Genomic DNA, 13891 nt, shown 5'->3' with positions numbered 1-13891 from the left:
AGGCAGTGGGGATACAGCGAGGTATAGGACCGCCCAGCCCTGCTCCCCTGGGGCTCTCCGGAGCGTGGGGAGCTGAAAAAGTCACTTGCCACTGAAGAAGACACTCTCAGTAGGAAGTAGGAAGTGATACGCAGACGAGAAAGCAGACAAGGGAATCGGGCAGCAGCAGAGGGCTTCCCCAGACATAAAGACATGAACTTCTTTTCATCCTCAGAAAGTATGCCGTGCTGTCTCCTGTTTCTGAAATCTCGGCTGCCCCAGCTCTGTGGATGGCCGCAGCCTCTGGGAAGGCGGCCATGACCCCTCCCCACCCCCTCACCCCCACCCCTGCCTGTTGGCAACATTCTGCGACCTTGGTCTCTTGTTCTCTTGTTTTGTGGTATTTTACACGCTCGTCTTATCTTAAATGTCAGGGACAATGTCTGATTCATGCCGTGCCTCCCACACCGCTTGGCATGTAAGAAAGGCTCAAAACACACTCGCTGGGTTAAACAGAATTCTGTTCCCCTCCGGGGCTGGAATCTGGCCTCTCTCGTGGCGATAATAGTCGTATTATTTCTTACTTCCTTTCTGCCCACAGTGCCTAGGACAGCAGCTTCATCTCTGCCAACACACCGTCTCTCTGCTCCATGTCCGCCCCCAAACCAGGGGCAGACCCCTCTTCTGGCTCCACAGACCTGCCAGTCTCTAGACCTCAGTTCCCCTCCCGTAGCGCCATCCCTTCCAAGGCCAAGGTTGGGGCAAGGAAGACAAGCCCTGGCCCAGGTTGGAGGTAAGGAGCGTGTTCTTTGTCTCGGGAACACAAAGCCCCATTTGTGATCGCTGGGCACGATTCTGGGCCGGGAGCCACGTAGGACAGGAGGCTGCGGTGGGAGGAGTGGGCAGGATTTCCACAAACCCCTCCCATGGGCTGGCGGCCGAGGAAGCAGTCAGTCCCGTCCTCCCACAGCCTGAAACAAGGTATCCGTCTGTCTGTCCGACCCCCCTACTTCCTCCTTCCCCGGCCCTACTCCCCAAGGTACGCCCCTCCCCGCCCCCTGCCTTGGAATGAAGAAATAGGAAGGGGGAAACCACCCAAGCATGGGACTTGGGGGTGGGGAGAGTGGCTATTTCCAGAGCTGTGCGCTGTGGCCAAGGGCAAGGCCTGCTGAGAAATTGTGTCCAGCTGTCACTCAGTAGTCCCACTCACCCTCTCTGCCAGGATGTGGGGATAAACACAGGTGGGGATTTGGGACCTCTGCCTTAGCAGCATGAGAGGGGAGCTCCCCAAGAGAAGCTGAAAGCAACACCTTATTTATTTTTTTAAAAAGATTTTATTTATTTGACAGAGAGAGAGAGATCACAAGTAGGCAGGCAGAGAGAGATGGGGAAGTAGGCTCCCTGCTGAGCAGAGAGCCCGAGGCTGGGCTCAATCCCAGGACTGAGATCATGACCTGAGCCTAAGGCAGAGGCCCAACACACTGAGCCACCCAGGTGCCTCCACATCTTGTTTAAAACAGAAATGCTGAGGCCTGGGTCATGTACCCACAGCTGCAGCCTTCTGAAGACGGCTGCTTGTGTAGGGACCTTTTCCCCTCCTCGAAGCTATGAGCAGTTTCAAGGTAGGGAAAACCAAGGCCCATCACTTCTCAGCCTCTTGTCCTTAGAAGGTTACTTAAGTCCCCTGGGCCTCAGTTCCCTCATCTGTTATTGGTCACAGGTCTGACCCCTCCTTGGCCCTCTCTAGTCAGTACCTATCCCATCATCCTTGAATTCTGCACACCAACCTACAGACCTTTGCTCTCTTTGTGAAGGGGGAGGGGGCACGTCCTCCTGCCTCAGGGCCTTTGCACATGCTATTCCCCCTACTTGGAATACTTTTCCTTTCTTCTTCTCACCCCCCTCACCCCATCCTTGAGGACTCAGTTCACACATTACTGCCTCAAAAAAGCTTCCCTCCATGCTCCTTGCACCCTAGACTTCTCTCCCTAGTCCAGAGTGGCTGTACCACTTGGAATTCCTACCGACAGCGTAAGAGTGATCCAGATTTCCTGCCTCCTCGCAGTCATCACTGTGTTTGCCTTAGCCAGTCCGATAGGTGCACCATCAGCCTGTATGCCCCGTGAGGGCAGTTTCTGCCTTATCCACTGCTGTATCTGTATCCTACTCTGTACACACTCTCTGGTACAGAGTAGGAGCTCAATAAACATGTGCCCGCCAAAACACACCTCTAAAACAACAGAAATTCAAAAGGGAGGATGCATACTAGCTTCACGATGGTGACATCCTCTGAAGAGACGAGGAAGGGAATGAACCTGTAGAGGAAAAGATCCAAGGAGGGGCTCGACTATATCTGGACCATTGTGGTTAAGAGGGTGGAGTCCACACCCGGGTGGCCCAAGTTCAAATCCCACCTTAGACCTGACACGATGCATGAAGGACAAAGTGGCAAATCAGGTCAGCAAACTTTAAAACCTTGCTCTGCAAAAGACCATGCGAAGAGAATGAAAAGATCAGCTCTGCCTGGGAGAAAATATCTGGAACATCGAGACCTGTATCTAGAATATATAAAGACATTCTCAAAACTCAACAGCTAAGAACAATTCATTAGAACACAGGCAACAGATATGAACAGATTTTTTGCTGAAGGGGATGGCAAAGAGGCACACAAAAAGATGTTCATCGTCATCACGGCCAGTAGAGAAATGCCAAGGAAAACCATAGTGAGACGTCACGGGGCACCTATCGGACTGGCTAAGGCAAACATGGTAATGACCGTGAGGAGGCAGGAAATCTGGATCACTGTTCGCTGTTGGTGGGAATTCCAAGTGGTACAGCCACTCTGGAAAAGACTTGAGCAGCTTCCTTAACAATTGTGCTCACGGGCGTCTATTCTGGAGGGAGGAAAACTGACTCACACAAAAACCAGGACATGAATCTTCACAGTGGCTTTCTTCATGAGAGCCCCAAACGGCATCTAAGCCAAACATCCTTCCACGTGAATGGTTCACCAAGCACGGCACATCCACCCCGTGGCATGCTACTCAGTGATCAGAAAGCGTAAACACTGCTGTGTGTAGCTAGTAGGATGGATCTCAAGAGAATGAAGCCAAATGCAAAAGACAGTCTCACAGGTTGCATACTGTGCAATTCCACTTATAGATAATCCTTGAGGTAACAGAACTGTAGAGATGGAGAACAGATACATAGTTGCCAGGAGGCAACTATGAGGCAGGGGGGAGGGAGGCGGTCCTAGCTATCCGTAGCATGAAGGATCTCTGTGAGGAACGTTCTGTAGGTAGCTTGATTGTGGCGGTCATAGGAGTCTATGTGTGATAACTTTTTTTTTTTAAGATTTTATTTGACAGTGATCACAAGTCAGCAGAGAGGCAGGCAGGAGAGAGAGGGGGAAGCAAGCTCCCTGCTGAGCAGAGAGCCCAATGTGGGGCTTGATCCCAGGACCCTGGGATCACGACCTGAGCCAAAGGCAGAGGCTTTAACCCACTGAGCCATCCACGTGCCCCCACGTGTGATAACTTTGCATTGAACCAAATACACACACACACACACACACACACACACACACACACACGAGTGCATGTAAAACCATGAGATCTGAATAAGTTTGGCGGGTTGTCTCGATGCCAATTTCTTGGTGGTGATTGTGTACTGTAGGTGCCCTGAGGGGAACAGGGTAAAGGGAAATGGGATCTTGCTGTGTTGCTTCTTCAACAGCCTGTGAATCGACAAGGGTCTCTAAACAAGAAAGTCTTCCAGGAGCTACACGTCTATTAGAATGACGTTCAAGAAACAATACCAACTGCTGGCAAGGCTACGGAGTGGCGATGAGACCACTCATGCTTTGCTGGCGTGGATATAAAAATGGTACAGCCACTTGGAAAAAGTTTGCCATTTTTTATACAATTAGGCACAGACTTACCATATGACTCAGCAAGCTTACTCCTATGTACTTACATGGAGCAGGATGAAAGCTTATGTTCACACAAAAAACTGTACATGAACACAGGCTATATTTGTAATCGCCCGGAACGAGAGATGACCCAGCAGGGGGCTGACTAATGAAACCATGATATATAATCAAATACTACTCCGCAATGGAAAAAAATGAAATACGGGTATACACGTGGACATGAATGAATCTCAGATGAATGCTTCTGGGTTACAGAAGTCAGACTCCAGCGGCCACAAAGCAGAGAATTCCATTTCTGATATTCCGGAAAAGGCACACCCACTGGGACAGAGAACAGGTCAGTGAGTGGTTGCCAGGGGCTGGGGTGGGAACGAGGGTTGATTATGGAGCATGGGGACGGCAGGGGGTGAGGGAAGCATTTTATTTCTTGGCCGTGGTGGTGGTTACACGACTCTGCGCATTTACTAGAACTCACAGAACCATATGTGAAAGAAAATAAGAGGTTTATGATATGTAAATTATACCTCAATTTTTTTTAAAGATTTTATTTATTTATTTGTCAGATCACTAGTAGGCAGAGAGGCAGGCAGAGAGAGAGAGAGAGAGAGAGGAGGAAGCGGCTCCATGCTGAGCAGAGAGCCCGATGCAGGGTTTGATCCCAGGACCCTGAGATCACGACCTGAGCCGAAGGCAGAGGCTTAACCCACTGAGCCACCCAGGCAGCCCTATACCTCAGGTTTTTTTTAATATTTTGTTTATTTATTTGAGAGGCAGAGATCACAAGTAGGCAGAGAGGCAGGCAGAGAGAGAGAGAGGTGGAAGCAGGCTCCCTGCCGAGCAGAGAGCCTGATGAGGGGCTTGATCCCAGGACCCTGGGATCACGACCTGAGCCGAAGGCAGAGGCTTTAACCCACTGAGCCACCCAGGCACCCCTATACCTCAATGTTTTTAAGTCAGAAAATATTAGGTCGTGTATCTTATAACTTCACATCGATTTATGTAGAAGGATGTATTTGCAATTTAATGCAATGTCCTCAAAGGGAAAATGTTTATTATTTTAGCTCCTTTCTAAAAATATGCTCTAACAAAATGCTTAGGAGTTGTTTTAGCGATTTAGGGCTTATAAGTATAGGTGTGTTTTTTTTGCTAATAGTGTTCTTCTACAATAAGAAAATGCAATTCTTTTTTTTTTTTTTTTATGTAACTGAAGTACTGGAATTTTTTTTTCTTTTTTCTTTTTTTTTTATTTTTATTTGTTTATTTACAGCATAACAGTGTTCATTGTTTTGGCATCACACCCAGTGCTCCATGCAGTACGTGCCCTCCTCATTACCCACCACCTGGTCCCTCAACCTCCCAACCCCCCCACTCCCCCACCGCCCCTTCATAACCCTCTAGTTGTTTTTCAGAGTCCATAGTCTCTCATGGTTCATCTCCCCTTCCAGTTTCCCTCAACTCCCTCTCCTCTCCATCTCCCCATGTCCTCCATGTTATTTGTTATGCTCCACAAATAAGTGAGACCATATGATACTTGACTCTCTCTGCTTGACTTATTTCGCTCAGCATAATCTCTTCCAGTCCCGTCCATGTTGCTACAAAAGTTGGGTATTCATCCTTTCTGATGGAGGCATAATACTCCATTGTGTATATGGACCACATCTTCCTTATCCATTCATCCGTTGAAGGGCATCTTGGTTCTTTCCACAGTTTGGCGACCGTAGCCATTGCTGCAATAAACATTGGGGTACAAATGGCCCTTCTTTTCACTACATCTGTATCTTTGGGGTAAATACCCAGCAGTGCAATTGCAGGGTCATAGGGAAGCTCTATTTTTAATTTCTTCAGGAATCTCCACACTGTTCTCCAAAGTGGCTGCACTAACTTGCATTCCCACCAACAGTGTAAGAGGGTTCCTCTTTCTCCACATCCTCTCCAACACACGTTGTTTCCTGTCTTGCTAATTTTGGCCATTCTAACTGGTGTCAGGTGGTATCTCAATGTGGTTTTAATTTGAATCTCCCTGATGGCTAGTGATGATGAACAAGAAAATGCAATTCTTTACATGAAAAAAAATTATTTAAAACAGGAAACTAAAATGATAGAAAGCAAAGATGAGAAGATGCTAGCATGTGTTATTTCTGGGTGGAGGACCCAGGGGTATTACTCTGGGCATTTTTCCCTGATACTGTTCCCTGGAGTGCTGTTTTTGTTTGTTTGTTTGTTTGTTTTTGTTTTGTTTTTATTTGACAGAGAGAGAGATCACAAGCAGGCAGAGAGAGAGGAAGGGAAGAAGACTCCCCACCTAGCAGAGAGCCTGATGTGGGGCTCAATCTCAGGACCCTGGGATCATGACCTGAGCCGAAGGCAGAGGCTTTAACCTACTGAGCCACCCAGGTGCCCCTACCTGGAGTGCTGTTTTAAGAATTAAATTGATGGGGGCACCTGGGTGGCTCAGTGGGTTAAAGCCTCTGCCTTCAGCTCGGGTCATGATCCCAGGGTCCTGGGATCAAGCCCCGCATCAGGCTCTCTGCTCAGCAGGGAGCCTGCTTCGCCCTCTCTCTGCCTGCCTCTCTGCCTACTTGTGATCTCTGTCTGTCAAATAAATAAATGAAAATCTTTAAAAAAAAAAGAATTAAATTGATGTTATATAGAGAGCACTTAATAACTGTTGTTGCCCAAAGTAGGTCAGCTCCTCCCTCCTGTATCCTCCAGATCTGGATCGTGGGTCCCTTCCAAGCTGGTCTCCGCTGGGTGGTGCTGAGCGCTCCCTAACTGGGCTAGGGGGTCCCTGAGACTTGGTCAGCGTAGCCCCATCCCCAGCAAAGGGAGTTGACCCTCAAAGAGCTGCAACATAGTACGCCCTCAGCACCCTGCCCGGGACCTGGCAAACAGTAGGTGCCCAATAATTATTCTTTTGAACAGACAACTGAGCATGCGGCCACGATAGAGGCATCCTATCCCACCCAGCCAGGAAGAGGCTTGACCAGACAGGGCGCATCGAGGGACCCACCTCCTTCTCATTGCATCCCAGTTTAGATTGGGAGTTAAAGCCCTCTCTGGGATGGGCAGAGTGCGCTTCCTTCCCGGCTGCCCCCGCACCTCCCCCCCCCTCCCAGGATGGATGCCCTTGACCTCAAGCAGGCAACGGAATGTTGTGTGGTTGGTTTCCCCGGCAACCGGGGCCTGCTAGGTGGCTGCCTTCTTTGGAGTACAGAGCTCGCCGCCACGCTGCCCTCAACCCGAAACCCCCAGGGCCTTCTGAGCTAGCGCAAGACTCCTGCCTCGTGGAAAGAAAGCCCGGGACAATTGCAGGGAGAATGGCCGTGGCCTGGGAGGACTATTTCCGGCTGGCCTTGCAAGAGAAAGGGCCCGAGTGAGTGCTTTGGAATGGAACTGCGGGGGAGGGGTGGAGGGGGACAGAAGCAGGTGGGATGACCCATGCCTTCCCCTTGCCTGTGGCGCGCAGCTTCCTTGGGCGGTTCCTGGTTTCATATTATTGTCCCGGCTTCACAGAGGAAGCAACTGAGGCTCAGAGGAAAGTGGTCTCTGGGCCAGTTAGAGCAGAGCTAGCAGCCCAGGCCACTCCTCTGTTCCTGATCCCCACCCCTGGCTGATATCCAGCTGAGATTAAATCTTTTGGACGGGGTGGGGGGCTGGGGAGGAATTCTGTGAACTCCTGCTCTGCTGTCCCTGCGAACTCTGCACTTACAAGGCGTGGAGGAAGCTTGTGGGGTACCTGCTTTGTGTTCCGCAGTGGCTGAGAGTCCCAGGCTCAGGGCCAGAGTCCGGACGGTGCCGGGACTGCCCTGCTGAACAGAATGTTCAAGCATCCCTTCCGCTGTCTACACAGCCAACGTGTAGGGCCATGCACAACCCCTCCCACCGCCCAACACACACACCCCAGCAAGACTCCAGATCCCAGCCACCTCCTGGAGCCCTCGCAGGGAGGTCTAGGGGAGGTCTCACAGCCTTCTGGCCACAGCTTGGCCACAGCAAGTAGCTGATCTCCCCTGCACCCCATTCAGCCTTCCACCAACCCCTTCCTTCCAGTTCACCTGAAATTCCCCTTTCTCTCCTTTCTCATGAGCATGACTGCCCTCCTCTCCTCTCCCCTACGACCACCCTACCAGACCCACACTGTCTCTGTTATCCCAGAACCCCTTCACCATCTCCTGCAGCTGCCCTGACTCTCCTACGGTTCTCAGCCCCCACAGCAGCCTCGAGAGCCTTCTACAATCCAAAGTCCTTCTCTTGAGGCCTTGGCATTGGCTGTTCCCTGCAGGTATCCACGTGTTGACTTCCTCTTGCCCCATGGGTCTCTGCCCAGGTGACCTCAGGGTCTCCTCGGAGAGACTTTTTCACCTCCCCATTGAAAGACTTCCTTTTGCCTGCTTAATACTTCATCTGAGCACCTGCCATGTCCTGGCCTTATTTATTATCTGTTAGCTTTATTTCCTGTGCCCCCACCCCAGCCGAATGCCAGCTTCTGGAAGGTGGGGATTTTGTCTGCCTTGCTCACACCAGCACTGCCGCCCCCTCCCCCCAGTGCCTAGAAAGGTGCCCGGCAGAGTAGTTGCTCTGTACGATATGTTGAATGAATGAACAACTCAACAACCAGTATATGGCTCATGGGGGCATTTCAAGCACTAGAGGGGACTTTGGGGGCCCTGACTCTTGCCTCCTTCATCCCCACCTCCCCCTTGGAGCCCCTCCAGGAAGATCCCAGAGCACAATCTGGACCATCTCCCGCCAGTGCTGCGCCTCCTGGAGAAGAGGCAAGAGCTGGTGAATGCGGACCGGGACCTGCAGGCCCAGAAGGAGGTGAGCTTCCACTGCAGTCCCTGAGACTTTCTGGGACTCTGGGCAAAAAAGAAAGAAAGAAAGAAAAAGGTTGTGAGCAGGGGTTGGGAAATAATGCAGCCAACTTACTAGCTACAGGGTCTGAGACAGATCCATTCATCACTCTGAGCTTTGGTTTCCTATCAATGATCAAATGAGATCACCTGATGCACATATGTACTCACTGAGCACCTACTATGTGCACGATACGGCACTGGGATCTAGAGGTCTCACCACGGTCCCCCTCCGTGGGATTCACAGTCTAAAGGAGACACATGTCCAGGTGAGGACGCACTGAGGAGGTTGTGGGAACCCAGAGGAAGCCCCATCTCCACCAAGGGTGGTCAGGGAGGGCTTCCTGAAGGAAGTAATGTCTGGGGATGGGCAAGCGGCAAGTCAGCTTATCCAGCAGAGCGGGGGTTTGGGTGAGGAGGGAGAAGCCGGCAAAGGGAAGGTCGCATACAAAGATTGGAAGACAAGGACAAAACACAGGAGGACGTGTGTCTGGAAGAGACTGTCAGAGGAAAGGGGTAAGATGAGACCAGAAGGAAGGACAGGGACGGAGGCATGCAGGGGCATTCAGGCTTCATCATGCATGGCAGGAGCACTAGGTGGATTTGGCAGGGGTGTAGGGACAAGCTCAGGGACTACAGATGACAGAAGTATGAACCCAAAGGTGCTGCGTAACTTGAACCCCCAAACACACACCGAAACCCACTCCTCACCTCACCCCAGGTGTTCCAGACTATGACGGCAGCCCAGAAACAGCGCTGGGAACAGTTGGAACAGAAGGAGCGGGAGCTAAAGGGGTCTTTTGTCCACTTTGACAAGTTCTTGCAGGTGGGTGGATATGGCTGTGGGAGGGGAGGCAGTTCATTGGGTCACAAAGTCACCATCCTGTCGGGGCCAGACCTTCATGTGAATTTTAAAAGTGGGCTTATTGGGGGCCCCTGAGTAGCTCAGTCGGTTAGTGTCTGCTCATGACCTGAGCCCAGGGTCCTGGGATCCAGCCCCACCTTGAGCCCCAGGGCTGGCTCTCTGCTCAGCAGGGAGTCTGCTTCTCTCTCTCTCTTCCTCTCTTTCCCCCTGCCCCTCTCCCAACTCATGCTCTCTTTGACTCTCTTACTCTCTCAAATTAATAAACATTTTTTTTAAGTGGACTTACTGGGGAGCCTGGGTGGCTCAGTGGGTTAAAGCCTCTGCCTTCGGCTCAGGGTATGATCCCAGGGCCCTGGGATCAAGCCCCACATGGCTCTCTCTGCTTGGCGGGGAGCCCGTTCTCCGCCCCCCCCCCCCCCCCCGCCTGCCTCTCTGCCTACTTGTGATTTCTGTCAAATAGATAATAAAATCTTTTTAAAAAAAATAAGGGGCGCCTGGGTGGCTCAGTGGATTGAGCCGCTGCCTTCGGCTCGGGTCGTGGTCTCGGGGTCCTGGGATCGAGTCCCGCGTCGGGCTCTCTGCTCGGCGGGGAGCCTGCTTCCCTCTCACTCTCTCTGCCTGCCTCTCTGCCTACTTGTGATCTCTCTCTGTCAAATAAATAAATAAAAAAAAAATAAGCATCTTTTAAAAATAAATAAATAAATAAAATGGGCTTACTAATACAAGAGGGAATAGTAGGAAATACGCACGCACTGCCTGAGGCATTTGAGTTTTTTAAAAAACACAGGGGTAAGCGAGGGACCAAAATCAGAGATCCTGGCTGAGTCTGCCCACCGGCCATCTGTGTGCTGCCTCCCGCGCGGCATGCTGGTGTTGGGGCGGGTAGAAGCGGTGAGCCCCGCGGGCTCCCCAGTCGTGAGGGCAGTCGCCTCCTTTCTGTCTGCCTCCCCAGGACACCGAGGCCCGGCGCAGCCGCGCGCTGCGGAGGGCAGCACAGGAGCGGCTGCAGGCGAGCCGCCAGGAGGCCGAGGCACAACGGCTTCGGGTCCAGCTGGACGAGCTGCAGCGGGAGCGCGCGCGGTTGCAGCGCCGGCTGGAGCGCCTGGAGCCCTGCGCGCGCCTGCTGGGCCAAGTGTTGGAGCAGCTGCCCGAGGTGAGCGCCCTGCAGGAGGTTTTGGGGCTCCGCGCCACGGCGCAGCGTCGCGTAGCCTCTGGGACGGCTTGCCGGGTGTGCATTACTGAAGTGCTGACTGTATGCCAGGAATCACCACTTATTGAGCACTGGCTGTATGCCTGGGGACAAAGTTTGTTCTTGAATTCTCCCCAACGCCCGGCAAAGTGAGTCCTGCTCTTGTCTACTGCATTTTATAAATGGGGAAACCGAGGGTCACAATGGTAACTTGCACTCAGGGACACACAGGCGAAGGGGGAGGGGTGTATCCGGGCTCTCAATGTCAGGCGCTGTGTGATGCCCTCCTTCGGCACATGGGCTAACCGAGGAGGAAGCGCCGGAGGGCCAGGTGGCGTGGGGACCCCATCTCGATCCCACCCCAGTTCCAGGACGTCCCCGAGTTGGTGGCGCGCTTTGACGGCCTGGCCGATATGCAGGCGGCGCTGAGGCTCACGGAGCGCCAGCGGCTGGCGGAGCTGGAGGAGGCCCGCGCGCGGCTGCAGAGGCTGCGGGACGCGGGGCAGGACGAGCTGCTGGGGCAGAGCCAGCGGCGAGCGCAGCTGCTGGAGCGCCTGGAGGCTGCGAGGGAGCGAACGCTGCGCTGGGTACGGCCCTGCGGGGAGGAGGCGCGTACCCGGGACCCCAGCAGCCCATCGCCGGAGACGAGTGCCAGGGTTCCTAAGATCAGAAGGACTGATGCTTACCCCGGACGGGCAGCGGCGCTAACGGGCAGGTGCAAGCATCAGAAAGCGCTTTAGGGCACCGGGGGCCTGGCCCAGCAGATCCTGACCCCCGTGCCTGCTTTCCTCCCCTGGAGGCGCGCATGCACCCCTGGAGGGAAGCGGACAGGCCCCAGCCCTCCTCAGCAGGCTCCAACCCTGATCTGGAAGGGGGCGGGGTGTCCTTCAGGAATCCAAGTGGATTCAGATCCAGAACACAGCAGCGGAGAAGACCCTTGTCCTGGGCCGCAGCAGGATGGCGGCGCTGAACCTGTTCCAGCTGGTGTGCCAGCACAAGGCGCGGCCCCCCGCCCTGGCCATCGAGGACACTGAGGGGCAGCTGGAGCAGGTGCGCTCCCTCTTCCGTCCCCTCCCACCCCCATACCCTCAGGAACCTCACCTACGCTGGGTTAAGCATGATTCTCTGTGAGCCAAGCTGCCAGCACTCCAGAGGTGGGGTCGGTGGCCTCCTGGGACCTCTGCCGAGGAGGCCTGGGTTGGGTCTTGGCTCCAGGGGGCATCTGCTCCGTGGCCACGAGGAAGTCATGCTCCTCTCTGGGTCTCAGTGCTCTCACCTGTGCCCAGGGGCTGGGGGTGCGTACTGACCACACACACACTCATGACAAGAGTCTGTCCTTTGTCCCAGGGTCAAACAGCACAAACACGTGACAACATTGATGAGAAACCAGGTGGAGACTCACCTTTCATTAACCCCCAACCCTCGTGCTCCCTGAATGGACGGGCCGCAGCTTCCCTAGGGAGGGAGAGGATGGGGCTGGGTCCTTGTCCTTCTTTCTGCAGAAGCGCTTCACAACTGTCACCGTGCACCAAGTCACTCAGGTTTGCAAGGCTGTGTGTGTAAACCACGTGTGACATGGTTTACAACGGCAAGGGGTGGTTGACTTCAGATGCCTCCGCGGCTTCTAATGGGGCCCCAAAGCATGGTCCCTTTCAGTGGAAGAAATCTGAAAGGCACAGCTGCCCCTGCCGCTCCTGTCCTGCACCCCACACCCCGGATCCTAGCCAGACACGGAGAACTCGGGCCCCGGGAGCCTACCTTTGGGCCACAGGCCAAGTGGGACGGGTCTGTGGACACCACTGTTCTCTCAACCGTGGCCCGGCACCCTGAGCTACATGAGACCACTCCAGGAGGGACAGAGGCTCAGGAGGACGGAGCGGGCAAAAGCCTGTCCCTTTTCAACTGACCCTGATCCTACCAAGGAGAAAGGCTCAGTGTGGGGCGAGTGAGTGTGCCTTTAACCCCTGCAGGGCTCCCTGGGCTGGGGCCTCACGCGCCCTCCAGGCAACAGCGGAGGGCAAGAGTCAGCTGGGTTTCTTGTGCCTTGTTTTCTCCCACTGCCCTTCCGCTTGTGACAAGGGGTAACTTGATTCTGTTTTTGTTAGATATGTTTTCCTTTTCAAGTGTGACAAAGGGGAAGGGAGAGCCCAAGGGTAAGTTGGCCTCCAGTTCCGGCTCTTGGCAGTGGACATTAAATTCATTATCAATAAATAAGTGAGTTAAAAGGAAATATGGAAGTGTTAACCCATGGAGATGAGAGCAGGTCAAACACCAATGAATATGACTGATCCGACTCAAAGGGGGAAAATGAATTAAGGGAAGAGAAAATACTCGTTTAATTATAATGCAGGTGATAACCAGGGAGGAAGACTCAGAGTGTCTGCTCACAGGCCATTTAGGAGGCTTGGATGGAGGCCCGAAGGACCCAGAAGAGTCTAGGGCAGGTTGGCTGGCCCCTGCGAACCAACACCATCACTTTTAATAGGGGTCTCCACCCCCAACTCGTGCTCTGCAGCATCCTGGGTTGGGGACATGGCGGAACTGGACACTCAGGGGCTGGGATGTGACTGGCTGTGTTGGGGACCCACAGGTGAAGTTGTTCATCCTGGACCTCTCCGCCATGCTGGCCAGTCTTCGTCAGGCCGAGCCCACACCTGCCTCCCAGCCCTGACCCAGGTAAGCAGGGGGACAGGGTGGCCCCCCACCCCGAAAGGAGGTGCACATTTCCTGCGGGGTGTGTGCTAAGAGGTCCTCACCTGAGAGATGGGAGGGGGCTGTGTCCACTCAGACTGCTGTGGGGAGTACAGGACAGGCATACAGCAAGTACTAAATAAATGTGGGCCATGTGGGGGGCACCAATCTGTCATCCACCACCTGGCATAGAACCAGATCCTCCTTCCCAGGGCAATCAGGGCATTAAACAAGCTGATGTGCGTCAGGGGTTTGGAATGAAGCCTGATGCAAATTCTGGTAAATTCTAGAAGAGTGTTTGGTAAGTAAAGTAAAATAGGACCAGCACGGGGGCCACACAGCAAGCACCCGCAAGTGGGGCGCCTGTCACAAGGCCTCCTCTG

At 53.5% G+C, this 13891-nt stretch overlaps 1 protein-coding gene across 2 annotated transcripts; it reads left to right on the top strand.

Moving 5' to 3' along the window:
- Nucleotides 1-6964: 6964 nt before the first annotated feature.
- CFAP73 (cilia and flagella associated protein 73) lies at nucleotides 6965-13835 on the top strand. 2 transcript variants are annotated; one of them, XM_046025651.1, is made up of 7 exons: nucleotides 6965-7283; nucleotides 8626-8731; nucleotides 9485-9589; nucleotides 10581-10781; nucleotides 11183-11404; nucleotides 11709-11867; nucleotides 13408-13835. In XM_046025651.1, the coding sequence occupies exons 1-7, from the start codon at nucleotides 7060-7062 to the stop codon at nucleotides 13486-13488; spliced, it is 1098 nt and encodes a 365-aa protein (XP_045881607.1). In that variant the 5' UTR covers nucleotides 6965-7059; the 3' UTR covers nucleotides 13489-13835. The 2 variants fall into 2 exon arrangements, with proteins under 2 accessions (XP_045881607.1, XP_045881606.1); XM_046025650.1 differs by having other exon boundaries at nucleotides 7207-7283; nucleotides 8617-8731.
- The last annotated feature ends 56 nt before the right edge of the window (nucleotides 13836-13891 follow it).

Source organism: Meles meles, chromosome 12 (genome assembly GCF_922984935.1).
Source record: "Meles meles chromosome 12, mMelMel3.1 paternal haplotype, whole genome shotgun sequence".
Taxonomy (NCBI): Eukaryota; Metazoa; Chordata; class Mammalia; order Carnivora; family Mustelidae; genus Meles; species Meles meles.
Note: the sequence above shows the minus strand (reverse complement) of the source record. Positions and strands in the feature narration are given on the sequence as shown.